General features: G+C 48.1%; 1 protein-coding gene across 2 annotated transcripts; it reads left to right on the forward strand.

Moving 5' to 3' along the window:
- The first annotated feature begins 1,775 nt into the window (after positions 1-1,775).
- Positions 1,776-24,164, forward strand: LOC143012106 (rhotekin-like). Of its 2 annotated transcripts, none has more exons than XM_076165163.1 (11): positions 1,776-2,242; positions 15,881-16,137; positions 16,346-16,399; positions 17,703-17,820; positions 17,898-18,122; positions 18,218-18,312; positions 19,000-19,106; positions 19,211-19,342; positions 20,075-20,240; positions 20,345-20,449; positions 21,731-24,164. In XM_076165163.1, exons 2-11 carry the CDS (start codon positions 15,915-15,917, stop codon positions 22,456-22,458), a joined length of 1,953 nt encoding a protein of 650 aa, XP_076021278.1. In that variant the 5' UTR covers positions 1,776-2,242; positions 15,881-15,914; the 3' UTR covers positions 22,459-24,164. The 2 variants fall into 2 exon arrangements, with proteins under 2 accessions (XP_076021278.1, XP_076021277.1); XM_076165162.1 differs by having other exon boundaries at positions 1,777-2,242; positions 15,876-16,137.
- The last annotated feature ends 112 nt before the right edge of the window (positions 24,165-24,276 follow it).

Below are 24,276 nucleotides of genomic sequence, written 5' to 3' on the forward strand. Positions count from 1 at the left end.
CGCGCTGAACTGTGTTCAGTGCTCTCGCACTGGTTGGCCGAGACCTTAATCTGATTAACAGCGAGATATTTACAGCGTTAAGTCTGGAGTTATCGAGGTACAGATCGGTTGAAGTTGATGTATTTAAAGTTCCTTGGTTTGCGCCCCTGGCTTGTGTGGGAGCGCCCCAAAGCATGATGGGAAAAACACTCCATTTATCTGTTGCTAGAGGAGAAGTGAACAGTATTCACAGCCAGGAGCACAGATGTATTACTGCACCGCAGGGATGGACTTTGTTGTTGTGTTGCTATTAGCCGAGCCTGCCCACAGCTTGACTCTCTCTCTCTCGCTCTCTTCTCCTCCTACATGTCATCTGCTCCATCCCTTTCATATGGAGTGTATCTCAGTGCTTTGCTTCTACTCGTGCTGTTTTTGTAATATCAATCATTTCAAGCTGCATTCCACCAGTTTGTTAAATATTCAGTGTGCCAGCCTGTTTATTAGTTTGCCGCTCACATTTCCTGAAGCCAACTGTCAGCCAGCTTCACTCTTTACCCTCCGTGTTTATTCCCACGCTCAATTGTGGTTCGGGACTCATCTGGGTTTTCCCTGTTTCCACCTTCTCACAAATTGCTCTCATACTTCACTTGTGGACAAGGCGATGCGGTCTGCTGCACAGCGGCTTCCCAACGCGGCTGTATGGGTCAGGCAATAAGCTGGGCAGGCGCAGGAGAGAGAGGGAGAGGGGGAGAGAGACGAATGAAGGAATAATGACTTATTTTCCAAGGAATGATAAGTCGTTCTGTCAGTAGAATTACAAGTCCACATACCAACGGTGAGCTGCAGGCCTCGTGCTTGTGCCTTGATATGAGCACATTACTTTATAATGTTGTATCACCATCAACCTCCACAACAAATCACCATCATAAACATCACCAGAGGCTCTTAAGTGGTGCTGTGACCTTATTATTATTGCATTTCCTTCTCCTCCTTCATTTATAGTGTCATTTAAACGTGTGAGTGTGTGTAGTAGAGTGTCATATATCCTCTATGACCTGAGTTGGTCCTCAGCTGCCATGGCTGTGATTGTGTTTGTCTTGTATCCTGCATTTATCACTAGATAGAGTTGCACCACCACCGACCTGCTGTGTCGTCTCTGTGTGTGCACCGATGCATCCTGGAGACTGTTCAGCTTCTCCTCTCAACTGTGGATGCAAGGAGGGATGTATGGGGAGAGAGAGAGAGAGAGAGTGGGAGAGAGAGAAAGAGGGAGAGAAAGGGGGGAAAAGGAGGGAAACAGGCTTCATCACGCATGCTGCTCAGGAATACAAACAGTGTATTGACTGTTGCCTTGTTAAAAAAATGAGTCATATTTGAAAAGAAGTAAAAGTGTTTTTCCACTTGTGGGCGGCGGCTCAGGGAGGAAGGCTAGGGAGGGTCTCACACACACACACACACACACACACTTGCTCCAGACTTACTGCCTCTTATGAGCTGTGACTGCCAAATCCCACTCAGCTTTACACCACTCACTGTCATTTTCTAACTATTGACTGAGTGATTATTAATGGAGCCTATCCGACAGTTGTGGGTGCTGCAGCAGACGGACTGGAGTCATCTTACTTAATCAAATCACCTCATTCTGTCGGTTTGTTCACGTGAAAGTCAAATGAATCCTTTCCGTACCTGGGACGCCTCCTCGGGGAGCTCTGGTGGGTCCCTGAACGCCTCTTACAGAGATTGTCCCTCTTCCCGGTGATTGCGCAAAGCTGCGCGAAGATTACGCGCCTCCACCCTCCCGCCCCTCCTTCTCTCTAACGGCTCCCGGTTGGTCCATCCGGCGGTCCGTTTTTATCCTACCCTGTGCTGGCGGTGTGTGTGTATGAGAGAGAGAACGAGAGAGAAAGAGAGTGTGTGTGTGTGTGTTTGAGTGAGTCCGCACCGGAGCATACAGGGCGACAATAACCGACGATGACAGCGGAGAGATGGACCCGAACACACACTCGGTCTCGTCCCCAAATTGTCCCCAAACGTTGTTCCTGCGCCGGGATTCGATCCAACTTGTAAGGTCGGCTGCTATTTCCTGCCCCTCTGGATGTTTCATTAGTCTATAAATGGATCTGCCCCCACGGGAAAATCTGAGTTAAGGCATTTCGCGGGGTGTGTGTGGATCCGTAAAGCGCCGCGCTGTTCTGCCAGTGTTTGGCGAGTTGGTAGAGCGAAGAACTGCTCTGTGAGGATGAGCAACTCCAACAACCTGCGGGTAAGACTCATCTGTTTGTGTTTACTAGCGCTAGTTTACGACTTGTCAGGTAGTTGGTAGTGGAATGACGTCTTCCCGTCATTCCAACAACTGGGGGGGGGGGGGGGTCCAGCTTGGATCGGGGTCTCCCGGAGTGACACTCGGTTCGGACGACACCAAGTCCAGACTAGCGTGAAGAATCAGGCGTTTAAAGTCGGGACTCGAACTGATTCATTTGGGGTCTAAATTCATCAATTACGAGCCGGATTGCGAAATTACGACTTTTCCAACAGTTCGATGTCTGATGTGGTTGATGGTTGATGTTTATTTGAATAGTGAGTCACCCTGACATGTGTCCATTCACACGGCACTTGCCATTAAACATGCTAGATTGAATTGATACATGCTAATTAAATACATTATTGTGACCTTTCTAAAGGGGGTTTAGTTACAGATTGACCAACTTTCTCTGGCTTATTGCTTTAGATTTAGAAGCAAATACAAACACAGTGTCAAAGCATTTAGTAGCTTCTGATGCAGACTTGTGCTGTGGGTCAAATGAGTCAATCGTAACATTTGGAGGTTTGTAACTCTCAATTTCCTATTTTTATTATAGTTAAATCGGTCCTCAGAGTTAAATTAGTCCTTTGCAAGATTTTCCTGTCCAATGGGATGCTGTGGTGGCGTCCCCTCATTTGCTGCTCTGACGCCAGAGCAGCGCCACATACTATAATGCAGCAGAGCAACATGCACCACACACTCACGTTTCTATTCCAGGAGACGGCTCACAGAGCGCATCGAATAACTTCAGAGAAGCACTGAAAAGCTGCTTCCAAAACCGTGCTTTCCCTTTAAGAGCTGTCCAAGAAAGCTAAAATGTGTGTGTGTGACAGTGTGTGACTAGGAGTTTCTTAGTTTTTGTCTTCATATGACTGACAGATTGGGGGCTCCCACCACTTCCTATATTCAACTTAAATATATAATGAACTCTCTCTGTCTCTCTTTCTCTTTCTCGATTGCCCAGCAGCCTCCTGGTGTGAGGGAGCGCTCTGGAGTTTGAGCTTGGTGTCGGTTTTACAAAGGTCGCCTGCATCAGCATCGGTCGCACGCAGAGCGACAGATGTGATCTTTACACTCGCTGGGAAGCACCCTGCCCTGTTTGTGTGTGTGTGTGTGTGAGAAATCTTGTGAGTGAGTGTGTGTTTCCACATCGTCTCTTCTGCTGTTAGAGTCATTATTAGGAGGGAAAAGGTTGCTTATGTGCCAAACTCTTCAAAAAAGCCACGGAGGCGCCTGCAATATACATCCTGACGCTTCTCAATGCACACACACACACACACACACACACACACACACACACACACACACACACACACACACACACACACACACTGCTGCTTTCCATGCACTTTGTAATTATATCAGGGGAAACGTCAGCATCCTGTGTCCCTTCACCGGTGCAGAGAATCCTTCGGCCTTCGTCTTGCAATCAATAAGCACTTCAATGCTGCAGAGGAGCTGCAGCCTCCGTCTGTCCACCCAGTTCGCTCTCTCTCTCGCTCGCTCTCTCTCTCCCTTTCTCTCGCTTACTCTCTCTCTCTCTCGCACGCTATTTTATCACAGTATACATCTCGAGTGTCTTCTCCGCGAGCGTCTGTCCGTGTCTCCTCCTCCTCTTCCTTCTCTCCACAGCCGTCATTCATGTCTGCAGTCAGGTTTCTTGCGTGTGTGCATGTCTGTGTGTGTCTCTCTCTCTTCTTTCTCTGCTCGGTCTCTGTGTCTCTGCAGCAGAGGTCAGGATGCAGTGTGTATTTCTCTGCTGTTATGTCCATCGCTTCTCCCATGGGTGTGTGTGTGTCCCTCTGTCCTCTGGTATTGTGATAGGTGGACTAACCTGGGTTAGGGCTAGTCCACCTATCATAAATGCCAGGTTGGGAGGGGGGGCTGCAGCCTTTTACTCAGCTGTTAGGGGGGGGTGTGGTGGTGACTCGGACTCTTCTGCGTACACATCCTCTTGAGCAGGAGTCTGAGTAAGAGTGTGAAAAATGAGCCACTTACACTCTGCAGAACAACAACATCACCTCTCTGCTCAGCCAATTACAGATCTGTTAACTCTTCACACACTCATTCTTTCCCTCATGCTCCCATTTCTGATCTATGGCTGGGTAACTGACTGACAGGAGAGTGAGAGACGCTGTTAGGCAGCGTGTGTGTTTACCTGCCTGATGTCTGACGGTGCTGATTCAGTGGACAGAGTCAAGGGGAGACAGACACATGGATAGACGGGCAGATTAAGAGACGGATCGACAATAAGGCGGGATCGATGTCCCGGTGATGCCGAGGGAGACGGCGTGGATTGATGGTTGTGAAGAAGAGTGTCCAATTCCACAGACTAGTCCCCGAATCAGATCCGGCTCGTGTCTACCTGTTATGTGTACTAGAGGAAGCAGATGCTAAACTGTCAGTAAGTTCTGCAGAGAGACTTGACAAGCCGTCTAATGCCAGCTGTGTGTGTGTGTGTGAGCACAGGTATTGCTTTGTCCTTATGCTGCATCTTCCATGTCCAGCTATGATCAGATTATGTTTACTTAGTGGAATCGCTCTTGAGAAGCACAGCGCACACACACACACACACACACACACACACACACACACACACACACACACACACACACACACACACACACACACACACACACACACACACACAGATCTAATGTAATGGATGGTTCCGTCTTGTAGCCTCTCTGCTGCTCCCATGGCGTCCTGATGAAAAGCTGCCATGGCTGAATGTAATCGATAATAATAATTTTGATCAAAGATGCAGCTTCACACACTCAAGCACACATACATCATGCTACTCACACAACACTGTGTTTACTATTTCACATTCTTGAGAGAGAGAGAGAGAGAGAGAGAGAGAGAGAGAGAGAGAGAGAGAGAGAGAGAGAGAGAGAGAGAGAGAGAGAGAGAGAGAGAGAGAGAGAGAGAGAGAGAGAGAGAGAGAGAGAGAGAGAGAGAGAGAGAGAGAGAGAGAGAGAGAGAGAGAGAGAGAGAGAGAGAGAGAGAGAGAGAGAGAGAGAGAGAGAGAGAGAGAGAGAGAATGTGAATCAGGCCTGGTGCACATTTACAGGCTGACATGCAAGTAGCCTGCTGCTGTTACAAGGAGACATGTTTACTCTGTGACAAGTAACTGTGTTAATATAGGTTGTGTGTGTGTATGTGCTTACGTGTGCGTGCGTGTGTGTGTGGTGGCCTAATAAATCCCAGTATGCCAGTAGCCTCACACATGTCTGGCCTATGTTCTGATGTCATATTTAGCGCTCACATTTGTTCCACTATGGAAAACCCCACGTACACGCTGATATTTTAGGAACAAGCCAATAAAATGGAATGAACCCACTTTAATATGAAATTTCTTAGGCTGAAATAGTAAATTGTGTTTTGAAGTGGCAGGGCGGAAACGTCTCGTAAACGCCGTTTACTTACACCAACACGGGACAGTGAAGCTCGTTATGGAATTATCAAATAAAATAAAATTTCATTGCAGATTTTACTGTCATTGTAATAAGAAGAGCTGCTGCAGATTACATAACTGCACATTATCATCTATTTCATACACACACACACACGCATCAGTCAATTCAACTCCCCCTTATCTGCCCCCCCTCCCCATTTCTCTTTTGTCTCTCTTTTCTTTTGGTCTGTTTATGACCTGAAACACAAGTATTCATATGCACACATACTGTACACACACACACACAGACACACACGCACGCTGCCAAAGCCAGTAAAGACCCATTAGTAACCAGAGGAGGCTATAAGTGCTGTGAAGTGGCGATGGAGGGGAGCCACAGTGACGGAGGATCTCACCTTACACGCGTCCCCCCTGACATTAATATGACCGTCGTTTATCAAGTCTGTGAAACAAATACACCCGCTGCTTTTACTGCCATGTGATAGTAAAAAAAGTCAAGGCTCAGTGTTTAATCACTGGCATACCACAGGAGTGTAAAACAGTCCGTCACAGAGACATCCTAGGCCGTCTGCTGTCTTTTGTCCTGCAGCTTCCAGTGCCGACAATACTCGGGCTTTACTTTGACAGTCAGGCTCAGTCCAGTGCAGATCAGGTTAAAGAGGCGGCGGGTGATCAAAGTGTGTTAGTGTGAAAGTGCAGCGTAAGTGTCTTTAGCCTTTCCTGCTTGTTTTTCTCTCACCCAGAGGGTTTAAAGTTCAGGGTCGGTTCAATGATGTCCAGCTTTGCTTCAATTCAGTTTAAGTCCTGCAGCCTCATGAATATGCTAATGAGCTGCTTCACTTTAGGGATCCCGCTAGTCGATAGTGCCCTACGGACACACACACACACACACACACTGTCTTTGTCTGTTTGACCCAAGACAGACTCAAGGCCGTAGTCGTTCTCTCGCTCTCAGCAGATCACACGTGTGTTTCCATACACACGTGTGACCGTGCAGCCTAAATAAGGCAACAGACGTCACAGTTCTGAATAATGGAGATAGATAAAAGCAGCTTCAACTACAGGACACTTAACATGAAATACGACTTTTGTGTGTGCAGGCGCAGAAAACATGAACGTGTGTGCCGCTTCATTCCATTTCACTTTTCACTTTATTTGACAATAAAAGGGAGATGCATCCCAGCTTATTGGTCAGGGGCGACACAATAAAGTCAGCGGCTGATTTCCATCGTGAGCCGCGATATTAAACCAGCAGCGACTGCACCTGGGAGCCTGAGAGCCTGAGAGCGGCGTCTCATTACAGCCCAGAGCAGCTGAAACACGGCAACACAGAGATGAAGATTACATGAAGCTTTAACACTGTAAAGCTCATTTCATAACATGTAAACAGAGAATATGAGCGAAATACAAGCTCATTTAGGAGAATGCCAGTAATAACAATAATCCATTATAGAGCTCCAACATTGTGATGACTAATAATCAAACGACTCTTGTGCAGCTGAAGATGCTGCACAAAAAATAAGAGAAGAAGAGAACAATTCCTCTAATTCTAGATTTTTATTTTTTATTTTATTTTTCATCCCTAATCAAAAGCTTTGTTAAATTGCAAAAAATTATCCTAAATGTAAAAGGTTCCGCTGTGCAAAGTCTTCTAATGTCTTCAAATTCATCATTTTTTAACCATCTTGAACCAAACTATAGCCAAAAATAGCATTCGGTGTGGAAATGTGGTGTTTACTTGTTGACTTGTCAGTTAGTCTTCATCATCATCATCATCATCATTATCTTCCCATCTGTGTGTGGCTGCTGGTGTTGCTCTCTAAAGTGTGTATGTGTATGACCGTGTCGGCGAGTGAGGCTGCTTTGGCATGTAGGCTGTGAATATGTGGGTGGGAGTGAAGGGATGAAAAGAGGCCGGTTTGGTTTGGGCCATGGTGTCTTGTAATAAATGGACAGGCGAGGAGGAGGAGGATGGAGAGGATGAAGAGGATGCAGAGGGATGCAGATGAGCCATCTGTGTCGCTGTGATTCACTGGTGTGGTGTAAGTAAAGAGCACCAGCGTGAATCTGTGATGCAGTGACGAGTGTTTACAGGCCGATGATGAAATGTTTCCCTTCAGAGAGTTCACATTTCTCAACACTTAGGTGGTAGGTAACCACTTAGGTTAAAATGGTGCAAAATGATGCATTGCCAGGTTTATCTGCACTAATGTGGACATCATCTGGCCCCAGTATGCTTCGGATTTGACTGTGTGTGTGTGTGTGTGTGTGTGTGTGTGTGTGTGTGTGTGTGCGCCTCTATATCACAGGCGAGAGAGTGCAGGCGAAAGACAACAGGGAGGAGAGTTTGGCAGGCTTAAGTGCTGGTTAGGCCGGCTGAGCTAATTAGCCCTGATTCCCTCATCCTGCTGCAGACGAGGAGGAAAGCCTGGGATTACTGGTGCTACAACTGTGTGTGTTTGAGTGTGTGTGTGACGCTGAAATGATGGGGAAAACCATTAAGCAGTGGGGGTTTGGGTCCACTTATTTGTGAATGTCAAGTCAACTAATGAGGCCTTTATGAATGTGTGGAGTGTGTTGCACAGCCGCAGCAGCAGTGTGTGTGTGAGGATATAGGCCTGTGCGAGAAATAGGGACTGTGCGAATGAGATAACTCACCAACCCCCCCCGCCCCCACCCTTCCTCCTCCTCTCGCTCCACTGTGGAAGAAAAGGAGCTTAGTGGTTCCAGTCTCAGCAGGGAGGAGATGGCCCTCCTGGGAAGCTGTGACCTCTCGCCCTTGTCTCCCTCCTCCTGTCCCTCTGTCCCTCCCTCTGTCTCTTTTTTTTGAGGAAGTTGACTCCCAATGAAACAGATTGTAGCATGTTCACAGAGGATTCAAGGTCTGCCTGTATTGGCATCCAAGCCCAGATGGAAGACAAACACACACACACACACACACACACACACACACACACACACACACACACACACACACACACACACACACACACACACACACACACACACACACACACACGCACACACACACACACGTGTCGCATTGGGGTTTTGTTGAAGCAGCTTGTGCCTAATCATCGGCCAGTCCAGCTCCGATCAAAGTCTGAAGAGTGAAGACTGAACACGCCAAAATGTTCCCAGAGAATGCCCCTACTCCCCCGCCCCCTCCCTTTGCCCCTCGCCCCACCACCCCACCCACCCCCGTGGGTGTGTGTGCTGGTGACACATCACGCCGAGAGCTGTCAGTCTGTCACTCAGACGTCACGCTGAGTTTAGCGAGAACACGTTGCGTCGCGTACACCGCCACAGCCGCTCACACGGCCGTCAGCGACGCGCCATCTCCCTCTTCTGATGCTTTCCCTCAGATGGGAGGAAGAACGAGCTGCAAGACAGAGCGTCAAAACGTCTCGCTTCTCACATCTGTTAATGAATTTACCCTGCGTCCATCTTCTTCACTTCACTGCCGTCTCTCATAAGGGCGACAAACTCATCAGCTAATGAGACTCTACCAGCTCATTTCGTAGTCGTCGAATCCGTGCCAACCTGCAGTGCGGCGTAGTAATAGTGTGTATATGTGTGTGCGCACTGGTGGACTCCATTAATTATCTCTTGCAGGCCTTCAGAACATCCCGCCTGCCAATTACGCTCATTAAGCTTCTTCCCCATCGCCATTCGATTGGAATTGGAAGACACTCTGGGACGCCTCCCGTCTGCTCTGTGTCTCCTCTCAGACATTGTCCATGTGAGGGGACACTAGGACACAACAGATACACAGAGCTGATGGCTGGAGAGAATCATTACGTTTTTTTTCTTTGTGTTTTGCTCTTCAATATGTGATTTATTCCACCCTGAACGTTATGATTCTTTCTCTTGTCGCAGCCCGGTGTGTGTGTGTCCCTGTGGTGTTTTAGCGGTGTGATGTAGAGGAGGAGGAGCGTGCAGGCAGGCAGGCGAGGAGCAGGCGGGCGCTCTGCTGTTATCAGAGTTGTTTCTTGGCTGTAATAAACTACCTCACAGCCTCCATCTATACCATGTTTTAACCAGCCCACAGTTATTTATGAGTCTGGGGTCTGGAACCTGCGCACACCGTTTCATAAATCAACTGGCGGCTTGTAATGTACCTGCTGAGCGACCACACACACACACACACACACACACACACACACATATGCTCACAGACTTCTCTGGCGTCTCCGTATGATTCGGCTCTCCGGCCTCCGTCTCCCAGTGTGTGTTGCTACATGCGAATGCAGAGCGTGTGTGTTCAGCTGAGTGTGCAGACGAGTGTGTGTGTGAGTAATCAAGCTTTAGTGGGCCTATAAATTGTACGAGTGATCACCACTTGGCAAGACTCTAAGCTCCCTGTTGTCTCTCGCAGCCCTAAACAAATTTGCTTTATAGCTTGAAATGCACTCCCGCGCTGCTCTGCTTAAAGCTTCCAGCTATAAAAGAAATGCACTTGCAAGCACACTGGGAGGATACACCCGGATTCACTTACACGCACACACACGCGGTCGCACGCGCGCATGCAAACGTATCCATTTAATTTGCACACATATGCATTGTTTCTGTGATTGTAGAAGCTCTTTGCTGTAGCTCCGCCCCCGGTATGCGGCGACCCAGCTGCAGTGGAACACTCCGCCTTTGTGAGAGAACAGCTGGCTGCAAAGTCAAAAAAGACACACACACACACACACACAAAGGTACACACAGAGTTTGCCATGCAGAGCGGAGCTGAAGCAGTGTATTGTCAGCGAATAATTGAATGCATAAGCTGTGTGTGTGTGTGTGTGTGTGTGTGTGTGCGCGCGTTTGTGTGTGTGTGTGTGCGCGTGCATGGCAAGAGTTGGTAAACTGCTCGAAAGATGGCTTTGTGTTGTATGATGTGTGTGTGTGTGTGTCTCCAGGGTCTGAGCTGGTTCAGACTGCTTTGGTGTCATAAAAAGGCAAATGCAAATATACCCCACCCAGTTACTGCCCCCCCCCTCTCTCTCTCACCACTCTTCATCTTGTCATAGCCCAGGACCCAGACTTCCTCCTCTGTGTTGTAGTTTCTGTGTGTATCTGTGCGTTTCTATGTGTTCCTGTGTGTTTGTGTACGTTCCTGTGTGTGTGTGTTTGTGTGTGTCATGGTTCCCTAGCAGCTGCAGTCTGAAGCACTGTAGCGACTGTTTTGTGGGGTTTTATTTTTGTCTGGTTTCTGTTTTCTCCAAATCTAACTCCAGCCAGTGTGTGTGTGTGTGTGTGTGTGTGTGTGATACTAGTATGTGTTGTCTATTACCTGCTGTAGTAAGTGGTCTGCTCCTATTCTTCCTTCTCTTCTTCAGCTTTCCTTCTACCTCAAACCTCAGACCTCCTCATCCTTCCTCCCTTTTGAATTACTATCGATTCTTCCTCCTCCATCCCTCCTCTTAACCCTTCTTTCCATCCTTATAACGGCCGCCGGGCTCTGGGTGTGGAGGAGAGAGAGAGAGGAAGAGGGGGAGAGTAGCGGAAGAGGGTGGAGAGGAGTAGGAGGGCGAGGCACATAGTTGCGGCCGGCTAATTGAAAGCCTGCAGACTTTGGTCAGCGGAGTCCGTCAGTGTTTGGGAGTGGCCATGACTGCACAATACTGGCTTTTGTGTGTGTATGTGTGTGTGTGTCTGTAAGTGAGAGGGCACACTTGTGTTTGCGTCTGGCTTTTTCTGCGTCTGTGTTCCATGCGTTTGCTTGTTAATGTGTGAACATGCTGGTGTGTTTGGCCTATTTCTGTTTGTGTGTGCATGTGATGGCAGGACGTTTGTGTGTGTGTGTGTGTGTGTCGTGCCATTGTTGTTTCCCTCTGTTGTCATATCACCTCTCTCTCTTTCTCTCTCTCTCTCCCTTCCTTTTCTTATCATCTGTTGTTGTCGTCGCTCAGCTGTGGCATCTTGAATTCGACAAAACAAACAACTGAAGCTCATGGTCGGAAATTCATATCACAGAAAATAAAAGATCAGCAGACATGTTGGTTCCCTGTGGAGCGAGAAACAACCCTCCATCTTCAAAGCCATTCCAGTGTGAGGAGTCTGGTGTGTGTGTGTGTGGTTTAACATGTGCACATTATTGTGTAAAGATGGAATCTGGTGAACATATTTCTGGACATCTTATAGCTGAACCTCCACAGGCGGAGAGGTGGTTTGCTGGCTCCACCCAACCAGGCAAGCCCGCCCCCCTCAGTTAGCGCCCGCTTGTAGCGAGGTTTGAATATAAAGGGACTGAGTTGTAATCTACATTTACAAAAACACAAAGAAGACGCAGAATTCACGCTTCCCTTCTCATAAAGTGAATGTTTGTGCTGTTTTTGTGTTTATATAACGATCACCCTGAGTTCTTGTTGAGGAATATCAACAAAATTCCAATCACAGCGAATCACATGTTCACTAACTGTCATGTATTGGCTGGCACACACACACACACAGTAGCGGGCCGTGCTGGGGCTGACCGCATGCTTTACTTGTGCAGCCGTCTGGTCTGGAACACAGATCGAGGTCAGGGGGGTCAAAGGTCAGTAATCTGAACAGGAAAGCCGACTGACGCGGAACAACACATCGTAAACAAACCATTACACACCATCTGCAGCCGCGTCAAATCCCCAACCAGCGTGTCCGTCGGCGTGTGTGTGTGAGAACAAACCCAACAGACAGACGAGTTAGGATCAACACCGAACACACACACACACACACACACACACACTAGAGCCAGCGAGGTGCCAGAGGAAGTGACCATCTGGTATCTGCTGAGGCTTCAGGTTACCGACGCCATTACGTGTGTGTGTCTGTGTTTGTGTGTGTCCGAGAGCTCTTCTTTGAAGTAGCATCATCGTAAAATGAATATTGTTGTACACGCCTCATTTATTCAACCATTTATCTATTTATCTATTGCGTTTCTGTTTCCGTGTGTGTAACTGCCTCATTTATAGAACACACATTACATTACATTAACCTACATCAGGCATTACTGTAAATAATTGATACATCTATATATTGCCGCAAACACATGATTACTTTGATGGTTATGTCGCCTCTCCAGCTGTTCCTCTTCTTCCTTGTGTCTCTTCGTAGATTTGAGGTATTTTTCCCTTGTAGGTTCTCTGTTTTATCCTCCATTAGAGCCATATGCCTCAGGTTCCCTCCCTCTCTCCCTGCGGCTCCTGATGAGCGTCTCCCCTTCCTGTTTTCCCGTCGCATTCCCTTCTTTCCTCCCCAGCTCGGCACCTTGACGTCTCTCCTGCCCACTTGTCTTCCTCACATTTTTCCTCACAAATTCACTTTCTGATTTTCCTCTTTATAATATTCCTTCTCATCTCCCGCCCCCCCTCACTCTTTAATCCGGGCTCCTCTTCTTCCTAATCTCCTTCTTCTCCCCATGGCTGCCAGTTTACCCATCACGCACCCTGTCACTCATCCACAGCTGCATGGTCCTCTGTCTTGCAGTACCCGCTGGTCTCACACCACCACTGCCACCAGTCACTGTGCCAGGGAATCAGTGTGTGTGTGTTCAGTGTGTAAGCGTGTGCATGTGTGAAAGAGACAAGTGTGTGTGTTGTTGCATTTGTTGATTAGCGCTGCGTGTGTTTAAGTTGTTGCTGTGTGTAACATAGAGCAGGAGTCAGGATCAGAGTTTAGATCTCTGTTGCTCCTCTTCTTCTTCTTCTAATCTGAGATCCCCAGAAGAAGAAGCCTGTTAATTTAGCATCTATAAATACAGAGCGAGGTCACTGTAAGACCTGCTGCACGGCAATGCATGTGGGTGACGCCTCCTCCAGTACGTCCGTGTGTGTGTGTGTGTGTGTGTGTGTGTGTGTGTGTGTGTGTGTGTGTGTGTGTGTGTGTGTGTGTGTGTCTGTCCCTTCCTAGCTGGCTCGGCAGCCTCAGGCTCAGTGAAGCATGCAGCGCGCTGTGTGTTGCCTCTATTGACAAGGACATTTGGACGCATATAAGCTGTGCATTCTCGCTCTAGCTCTCTCACTCTCACTCGCTCTCAATCGCTCTCACTCTGTCTCTGTGTCTCTCTGGCTGTCTCTCTCTCATTCTCTTTCTCACTCTCGCTCTTGCTCTCTCTCTCTCTCGCTCTGTCTCTGTCTCTCGCTCTCTCTGTCTCTCTCTCCGTCTCTCTCTCTCTGTGCGTCTGCTGCTGTTTATTTTGACTCTTCTCCTATATAAACCCTGTATGTCCTCTACAATTCTTCTCTCTCTGTCACATTGCAGAACTGTGTCACTAGTAAGACAAAGTAGTAGGAATAGTAAACAAACTGACCTTAAAAACTAAACTTTATTTGCTGCTTGTGTGCTGCAGACGTGTGTGTGTATGTAGTTAAATGCTGTGGACATTTTCTGGACATTTTCTCAGTCACACTGATGTAAACACACCAGTGGAGTCTGATCATTTCCCCCAAACATCCCACCCTGTTATTACTGAAATGGATCCTGAGCGTCCGACCGCTTCAGGGGAAGGTTCTGCATCGATGCTTCAGTCTGTGGTTTGGAATTGAGACGGAATATTTCGATCTGGAGTTTGATTTACAGCTTGTTTGCGTAGCTTTCACCACCAAAACAAGGTTTTAAATAATCCCTCACCCCAGTTTGTCCCGCGTCCAAGCCGGAGTCCTTGTGTGTCCGGATGAGTGAAAGTGTTTTCTTGCGTCCAAACCGCAGGCAGTCGCTCCCACGTCTCAGTGCTCACACATGCTGGGATGCTGGATGTAGGGCTCAAACCATGAGGGGGGAGGAGGACAGGTAGAGGAGAAAGGGGAGTGGATAAGAGAGAGAGAGAGAGAGAGAACAAGGGAAAGGTAGAGGATGAATGTGGGCGTGGAGGGTCGGTGCAGATGGATGGATGGATGAGATGAAGGGCAGAGGGAGAGTTGGAGATTAGAATGCACATTTGTGGGGAAAGTGTAAGCCTGCTAATGTATTGCTAGAGAGGAGAGACGAATAAGCACACGCACACACACACAGCAGCAGAGGGAGCAGCACAGTTTATGACGTCATGTTGGTCCGGTCGATGCTGCTTTGGATTTTTAAAAGTGCTGACAAACTCTTCAAGGTCGACTCTGCTGTGCTTTTGCTTTGATTTGTGTCTTTGCGTCTTTGTCTTGTTGTCCCTCTGTCCTCCTCCTCCTCCTCCCCCTCTTCCTCCTCCTCGTCCCCGTCAGTCACCTTGTGTGTTTTGTTTTCCTCTCGCTTGTCTTTCCATTTTCCTTCATGCGTCTTGTGTTTTCAACTCTGCATCGCGTTTCCTCTTAATGGAACACAGACAGCAAACCTTAAACGCCCTGTGTGTGTGTGTGTGTGTGTGTGTGTGTGTGTGTGTGTGTGTGTGTGTGTGTGTGTGTGTGTGTGTGTGTGTGTGTGTGTGTGTGTGTGTGTGTGTGTGTGTGTGTGTGTGTGTGTGTGTGTGCGTGCAGGATCTTTTTAAGCCTCATATAAACCACCTCCAACTTTTGGAGGTTATTTTCTTTTCTCCTTTGACGAACAGTGGCCATAAATCAGTAAGCGTGTGTGTGTGTGTGTGTGTGTGTCTGCAGCGTGTGTGTGTGTTGGACTGCAGACATCCAGTGTTTGACAGCTTCATTCTTTATTCTCTCACTTGAGCTATGTTGCTCACGCTGTGTGTGTGTGTGTGTGGTGCGGAAGTGTGAGTTAAATGATTCAGCATCTATGTGTCTGCTCAGCTGAGTAAGAAACGCACACACACACACACACACACACACACACACACACACCAGTAAGCACAAGAAACTGCAGCTCTTTCAGCGTCACACCCTGCTAATGTGTCCACCAGAGACCTTTAATCTACAGCAAACTTCACACAATCCCTTGTCCACACATTTTTAACATTCTGCCTCACACACACACACATACATACACACACACACATGAACAAGGCAATCTACATATTAAACCTTTGACCTTCATTTAAAATTGTTCTATTATTGCCAAAAATGTCTCACGTTACCTGAGCTCATGCTGATGTCCGCCCCCATTTGTCTCTCACCTTCGTCTTGTAATGTCTTCCTCCTTTGGTCACATTGACTTAATACAGCGAGTAAGGCAGGCAATGAAGTATCAAATCCCTTATCTGTGATTAAAGTCTCCAACCCTTTCTCTCTCCCCTCCCTCCCTCCCTCGTCTCCCCCTCGTCCTCCCTTGCAGGACAGCGACATCCAAAAGAAGATCGACCATGAGATCAGGATGCGTGACGGGGCCTGCAAGCTGCTGGCGGCCTGCTCGCAGAGGGACCAGGCCCTGGAGGCGGCCAAGAGCCTGCAGACCTGCAGCACTCGCATCATGGCCTACATGTCCGAGCTGCAGAGGATGAAGGAGGCCCAGGTGATGCAGAAGGTCACCAGGAGGTCGTCGGACGCCGGACCGATGGACGACAGACACCCGTGCAAGGGCAAAGTCGCCATCTCGGGTAAGAGAGGGAGGAGGAATTACTGCTATTACTGCTACGGTTTGTTTTCAGATGGTGATGAGAAGGAAGGAATATCAATGAGTGTGTGTGTGTGTGTGTATTTGTGTTTGCTTTCTTATCTGGGTCCTGGATATCCAGACACACACATGAGACAACAAGAGCCATTAACATTTTTCTGGTCCAATCCCTCCATCTGTTGTCTTCACAGATCTCCGGATCCCTCTAATGTGGAAAGACACTGAGTACTTCAAGAACAAAGGAGGTGAGGAGCCGCAAATCCACCGAAGGCTCGCATACAAATGCTTCACACGTGGAGGCTTTATCAATGATGTTCCTCCCTGAGGGATGTGAGATGGCGCACACACACCAGAGTGAAATAAGAAATGATGTTTTTGTGTATCGGCTGTGCGAGTCTCTATCACCGCAGCACTGTGACCCCCCCCGAACGGCCACCAAGGGTTCCGTTTAGACCCTGAAACACACTTCTGCTCAGTGTGTTTAAAGTTGAATTCCCTGCTATGCTACGTTTACGACTGTTTCATACTACAAACTAGTGCTATCTGTGTGTGTGTGTGTGTGTGCCAGTCCACAGATCACTGAACTAGGTCATTGTGGAAAGTAAAAGTAGGTTTTTCTGTCCTGTGGATTATTACAGAGAAGCAGATTGTAGTGAATGTTTAGTTTTGACAGGCGCTTCTGTGTTTTAGTGTTTAGCTGCTTATGAGTCCACCTTGGGGTCCTGATGATGTAATGAGGTTACGAGTAAGGTCTCACCCCTGTGTGGTCATTAAAGGCTCTACGTGCTCTGTCTCTGTCTCTCTCTCTCCCCCTCGTGCGACTTGAATGGAATTAATCTGTGCGACCTGTGAATGTAAATGAACTCGTGAGGAGAGACGGGTCGCAGGTCGCGACTCTCCGCCCGGCTTAATGAGGCTGTTAGGCGAGGTTGTTAAGCGCGCTGAGACATAAACTTGGACCTGGAGGCGCTGATGAGGAGGAGGAAGTGGAGGAGGCGCGTTTATCACACACAACCAAAACTGCGAACACACACGTAGAATGATAAATTTATAAGCTGAGGCAGACGATGCTCTCAGCGCTTTTAGCTCCAAACATGAATTTAAATGAGGAACAGGCTTGTTGACCTCCTCTGCTTTGATGAGGAAAGAGACATTAATTGCAAGGTAACTGTTGCCATCAGACGTCTCAATGTGAACCTGCATATGGCTCCTCTCCAACCTCTTCATCCTTCACACGGCACCTCTCAGCTCCGTAATGGATCCTTGATATTATTGCTCCTGAACTGGCCTAGAAAGTTCACCCTCAGCGTGTTTCCTCTAGCTCCACTCTGTCCTCGGGGGCCCGAAACATCCTCTCTCTCGTCCTCGTTAAAGCAGCTGAGCACGTACGCCTCGGCAGGCTGCAGGTGAAGCTGATAATGAGGTTTCGCTGTAATTAAAGCCACACCGCTGTCCTCCACATCTGCTGTTTTGTTGGAGGTGGAGTTGCTCTTCATCTTCTTCATTTTTATCTGGCTAAAGTTCCGTCTCACCTTTCCTTTGTCTCAGAGCTCCATCGCTGCGCGGTCTTCTGTCTGCTGCAGCTCGGCGGGGAGATCTTCGACACAGACATGGTGATCGTGGACCGGACGCTCACCGATATCTGCTTTGACAACACCATCGTATTGTGAGTTTGACGCCATTACACATCACTCACAGGCGCCGTCGTGATTGACACTCGTAACCGTCTGTGTGTGTGTGCAGTAACGACGCCAGACCTGGCTTCGAGCTGCGTGTGGAGCTGTACAGCTGCTGCTCGGAGGACGACTACTCAGCAGGGAGCACGCCCAGGAAGCTGGCCAGCAAGCTGAGCTCCTCGCTGGGCCGCACGTCCGGAAAGAAGCTGCGTGCTGCAATGGAGCCCGGAGCCTGCAGCCCTGTCAGCAACGGAGGGGCGTCGCCTCTGCTGCTGCCCGTCCCCTCTGTGCCGTACGTCCCCTGCACATGTTCAGTCGTGATGGAAATGTTCAGGGTGAATGCTGTAAAGATTGAACATAGCATTTCCTGTGTGTTTGTGTTGACAGGGGGCCGAAGTACCACCTGCTGGCTCACACCACGCTGTCCCTGCTGCACGTCCAGGACAGCTTTCGCACACACGACTTCACCATCTCAGGCAATGGTGAGTGGGGGGCGGCGTCCATCAACCTGTCTCCTCTTCTCCGCCATCTTTCTCTGCCAGAGGAACCATCTGTCTGCTTTTGTCCTTCTCACACTCATCAATGTCTCCGCGTTTCCTCTATAATAATTTCCTTTAACTCCGACATTGGGCACAGCGCCTCCTCCTCCCTCCTTGTCCTCTCTCTTCCTTTCTCCTTCCTCCTCCTCTCTCCTTTGTCCTCCTCTTTTGTTCCCACCTTCTCCTCCCTCCTTCCTTACTCCACCACCTCCCTCCTTCCTTACTCCACCTCCTCCTCCTTCTTCGTTCTCTTGACAGACAGCCATTGTCAAGGTCACAGTAATAAAGGTCTGTGCTGGCCGAGGTGACTGCTGTGTAAAGCTGTAATGATATGGGCTAACAAGGGCCCAGTCCCTCACACACACACACACACACACACACACACACACACACACACACACACACACACACACAGGCCCTAGTGTTTTATTCATTGGCCCTTCAGTCTGCTGTAAAGTTTCATTGCTACACTTTGTGACACACTGCAGCTGACAGCCGTTAATGTTGCAGCATTTTTTCCTTTTTCTGAATGTTCTTGCATAGAAAGGTTTGCATTTTTTAATGATAAACAATGTTTATTCTCTCTCTCTCTCTCTCTCTGTCTCTGTCTGTCTGTCTGTCTGTCTGCAGAGGAGTGTTCATACTGGCTGCCCCTCTATGGAAGTGTGTGTTGTCGCCTCGCAGCTCAGCCTCACTGTATGAACCAACAGATGATGAGTGGATGCTTAAAAGTCAAGGTATGTCAGCAGGTGTGTGTGTGTGTGTGCCAGATCAGTGATGGCCCTTCTTCCACGTCTTCTCATTTTGCCGTTTTCTTTCTTTTATTCTTTCCGTCACGCAGCAGCTGGTGGGCGACGCTCAGAGCTGGACTAGAGTTCACGCCATTCTCAAAGGTACAAGCCTCTTCTGCTACCACCGGCAAGAAGACGTGGAGGCCAGCATTGAACCGGCGCTCACTATCGCAATTAACAAGGTCAGTGATGGGATCATACCAGAGCAGAAACACTCACCTCCATCCTCCCCCCTTCAGGCTGTAATAGGCCTGCATCAGAGGGACCCGGTTATGTGGATCATTCCCAGGAGAGTCTGAGTTTCTTCGTGAGGTTCCTGATAAGATGCCCTCCAGCAAGGCACTTAGCCCTCATGCCTTCATAGCTGAGAACAAACGAGACCTAAAAGCTAAACCAGGATTTCTTTCATCCCTCCGTTTTACTTAAGTCAGTCGGCCAGTAATCATCTTACTTCCTGTGTGTGTGTGTGTGTGTGTGTGTGTGTGTGTGTGTGTGTGTGTGTGTTGTGGCCCCGGGGGGTTCCATCATTCTTTCCACAGCGACTTACTTGGTCATTTGTCGCCTCTGACCCTCAGCACAGAGTGGAGCCGGAGCTAAATCACACAGATTAGATCAGTAAACTCTCAAGTCCCTCTGATAGTCAGTGGATCAACACTGCCACCTGGTGGTCAGGACGCAGACGGAGACAGATGGAGGAGGTGGGAATTGGGAGTCTGCACCTATTGTTGGATAATTGCCGAAGGGAAATGGTTTGGAAGATGACTAATTAGTGTCTTTATTAGGGAGTGCTTATTTTCAGTGAGGGACCTCCAATTGTAGTAATCATCACGTGTAGCAGCACATAATCACTTCCATTCACAAGTACTGACATTTGTTCATTTTGTAGTCACTGATTATGTTCTGCCGTGCTCCAGGAGACGAGAATCCGTGCGTCAGAGAAGGACTGTCACAGTAAAGGGCAGAGGATATGCATCAGTAACCAGTATGGAGGAGAAGAGGTCACACACACGCTCACCACAGAGGGCCGCGAGGAAACACACCGCTGGATGGAAGCCTTCTGGCAGCACTTCTATGACATGAGTGAGTACAGAGGAAGAGCGTGTTTGTGTTCACGTCTACAGGCGTGTGCCAGCCCACTGAAGGTGACGTCTCCCCCCCTCCCTTCCTTCCTTCCTTCCTAACAGGCCAGTGGAAGCAGTGTTGTGATGACCTCATGAAGATTGAAATGCCATCTCCAAGGAAACAGGCCCCTGTCACTCCAAAACAGGGTTCACTCTATCACGAAATGGGTAAGAGCGCCTCCACAGATGGAAACGAGCGGCTTTTGCTTACCTTGTTGCTCTGAAATCAGGGAGAGAACGTCACTCTGACTCTGCATGAGGCTGTGAAACGCTTTTAACTCTCTGGGTCCACAAGCATGAGGAGACGCTTGTCGCCATTGAAGGTTCCCCTGTCTCTCTCTCTCTCTCGCTCTCCTTCTCTCTCGCTCTCTCCTCTCTTTCTGTCCCTCTCTCTTTCTCTCTCTCTCTCTCTCTCTCTGACATTCTGTCTCTCTATCTCTCTCTCAGCTCTCTGCTTCACTTCACTGTGCCGTACATAGACAGAACGAGTCTGACCTTTGACCTGCTGACTCACTCACACTGTCTTCTGTTTCTCTCTTTCTCTTTCCTTCCCCGTGTGTCCTGAATCCATCACTCTGGTTTCGTCTTTTTATTTTAACCCCCTTTTCTTATTATTTCCCTTATTTCATTATTCATGATCGCCACTATATTTTCCATCAAATTGTGCTTTGAAATTCATCTTGGTGAATCATTTTTTATCCTTGAATGAGACTTTCTTCCCTCCCTAACGTCTCACTCATTCATTTTCTTTAACCCTCATCAATCTTTATTGACTTTTTGATAACACACCCTGTCCACTTCCACCTTTCCCTCTCCACTCTTCCTAACCTGGCAGCCCCTCTTGCCACACCCTCCTGTGAGGGTCTCCTGCTGCAGGATAACGCTGTGTCTGCTGAGATTCGCGCTCTGCTTTCGTCTTATTACAACGACAGGTGAAGTAGCAGGAACGAGGCCTCATGGAATCTGATCACTGCAGTCATATTTCTCTGTGAATCTCTAATAAATTCATTCATCCGGATCTCCTCATCCCCTTTTGGCAATCGAGGATGAGCTGGATAAATATAGCACAGGACCAAACATGAAGACACATCAGCAGTTGTAATGAGACACTTTCTCTCTGTTAGTGTCCATCTAATAGGATGGCAAGAATAAATTAGAGGAAAATTATTTCCCTCCACCAATGCAATGACAGATATTAGAATAATGTTTCACCACATTGAAATGCAATGTAAAATGCAAACATGACTCTTGCGTAGAGAATCCACACGTTCAATGGGACGGTTTTGATCATGATTGCTCATTCATTTCAAATCTGAAAAACTAAATCCAATCCAATTTAATGAAACTCTGCCATATTTAATCTAATCTTAATTTAATTTTTTAGCAAGTGGATCCAGAGCAGTGGTATGAAATGATATATTGATGAGTTTTGCTTTGTCCCTGCTGCAGTTATTGAGACATCTGATGACTTCAGCAGCACGGTCTCTGACATCCTGGCACGGAGGATGCAGGAGCTGGAGCTCCGCAGCCAGCTGGGCACCTCTCCCACCTGGATGTCTCTGTTTGAGGAAAACAACCCCAAAGGCGCTGGCCGCCCTCGTCCCTGTACGTCTCGCCTGTCCGGCCATAGCCCCCACACCCCTCACCGCCCGCCCCGGAGCCCTGCGAGCCCTCACCGCTGTCCGCAGCTGGGCCTGCTGTCCTCAGACGCGAGTCTGACCTCAGACAGCGACAGCCACTGCAGCACCAGCCCCTGCTCCCTGCACCACGGCTGGGCTGAGCCTCCCTCCAGCTTCTCCCTCTTGTCGTCCTCGCCCTCGCGCCTGAGGCCACGCACTCTGTCACTGGACGCAAAGCTCAGCACACTCCGAGGCAGGGGGTATGGAGGAGGAGGAGGAGGAGGAGGTGGAGGGGCCTTCCAGTGCTCCTGCCAGCCTCCTCCTTCCTCGCTGCTCACCCCGGTCTCCTCTCGGTCACCTCGGTCGCCGCACAGCACGCAGACGACGCTCTCCTGCTCCAGCTCCACCTCCAGCAACAGCTCAAGCAACAGCGAGGGGAGCCACAGCCCCGAGTCGTCCGAGGGAGCTCCCTTCTCCAGGCCCTCCCCAGCTCGACGCAGCCTCAGGAACCTCAGGGCCAGACTTGACCCTCGCAACTGGCTCCAAAGTCAGGTATGAAGTGGAGATTCATACTGAGCTGTTGGCAGCAGTCATCAAACCGTTGTTTAACTGGCTTAACATATGTGAAATGACCTCATGCTACCTGCTAAGCCATGTGCAGAGTCCTGAGGAGGACAAGCTTCCTCTCTCCTGCTTCCTGGCGGAGGATAGATCATGGAGGACCACCTCCCCCAATCCACCCAGGAGCAAACTGGAACGTCTTCTAACACATTAGACAGGCGACACTGTGCAGGCTGCTCTCTCTGCCGGGTCGCCAACATTTTGCAGACTAAATGGGAGGTTACTGGGCTCTTTCTTTGAGAAATGACGGATCATGCTGCTTGGGAGACGTTAAAGCTGAGGACTAAGGCATTACACACACACACACATGGGATTTGAATCATCAAACTGGAAAGAAACTCTTATTTTATCCTCTGCATTCAGCCTTGGCTCCTCACGTGTCGTTTCTGGGTCGTCTCTTAATAATGCACTAGCAATATAGTGACTGGATGTTTCTCATCTCGTCTCTCCTCAGTAATGTTTGCAGTGTTTGTGCTATGAAAGCCAGCGAGCATGTGGCTAAGCTGAAAATGTCGTAATCAGGGCCCAGAGTTGAAAGGAATGGATGTATGCTGCCTGTAACTGTGATATCTACCAATACTCTCACACAGATGGCTCTCTGAAAAATACTATGCAGCATTTAGTTTGAGTTTATTTTGTTTTTCTTGCATGATTTGAGATTGGGAGTTAAGAGGCTCAACTACTTGAGATAAGCAAGTACAGTAGATGATGTGAGAAGCTTAACTGTAATGCAAGTGCTCGTATTTACTGTACTGGTTGTGACTGTGATCTCTTCAGGGTAAACATATGCATTCACCTTCTTACTCTGCATAGGATCTCATCATTTAATGTTAAAAAAGTTTGTTTAATACTTTGAACCTAAGCCTCACTCACTCACTCACTTCAGTATTGCAGCATGAGAGTGGAGGTACCTGCTTTTATAAACTCTGATACAATGTGAAACGCCCGTCCAACAAATAATATGCAACATAGGAAATGTTTCTGACAGATAAAGATATGATGGCTGTGTTATAGTTAAATTGAAGTGTTTACCTTCATCCACCTTCCATCACACAGGCACAGTAAGCAGAGGAGTGAAATGTCTTTACACTGCCATATTTCTTCATTTTAACTTATTGACATCTGGACGCTGCTGCCACTTAACAGCTGTCGCTTCTGGTCCCGTCAAAGCCAAATCTTCACGCTGAGACCACGGTGTGTGTGTGTGTTTGCAGTGAAGCTTCTTTACTTCTTACTGCGTTTACTGTGGACTCTCAGCAGTTTCTCCCTCTTGGAGCTCAGACACCATTTGTACTAAGACAACAGCATTTGTTACTGTAAATTAATTTTTATAAGTTAACAAATACACCTCTTTTCCTTTTTTTCCTTTTTGTTTAGAAATGTATTTTACATGATTGATTTTTGTTATAAATATGGCTATATTGATATATGATTGTACCATAATGTTAACAGATGATGTGCAGATCTTTAACTGTTGCGATAACATTGAATGTTATAATCTTGCAAGAGTTTTATCTTCTCTGGTGTTGGCAGGCTTTGTGTTCTGCATGCACGCTGTACTAGAGGGCCAACATGACGGGAGAAATGTGGAAATCTTGTTAAAATAATATAACATTAATTATAATAAATGCTTTATCATTTCACATCTGTCTCCTGCTGTTTGTGCCTCATCTACTGTATCTATGAACACTGGCCTACTTACTACTCCAACAAATTTCTGTTGTAAAAGTCTGGAATTTATGGTCCAAACTAAGT

The sequence above is a fragment of the Genypterus blacodes genome, unplaced genomic scaffold, assembly GCF_046128005.1.
Source record: "Genypterus blacodes isolate CSIRO-AG114 ecotype Tasmania unplaced genomic scaffold, CSIRO-AGI_Gbla_v1 ptg000141l_1, whole genome shotgun sequence".
NCBI lineage: Eukaryota > Metazoa > Chordata > Actinopteri > Ophidiiformes > Ophidiidae > Genypterus > Genypterus blacodes.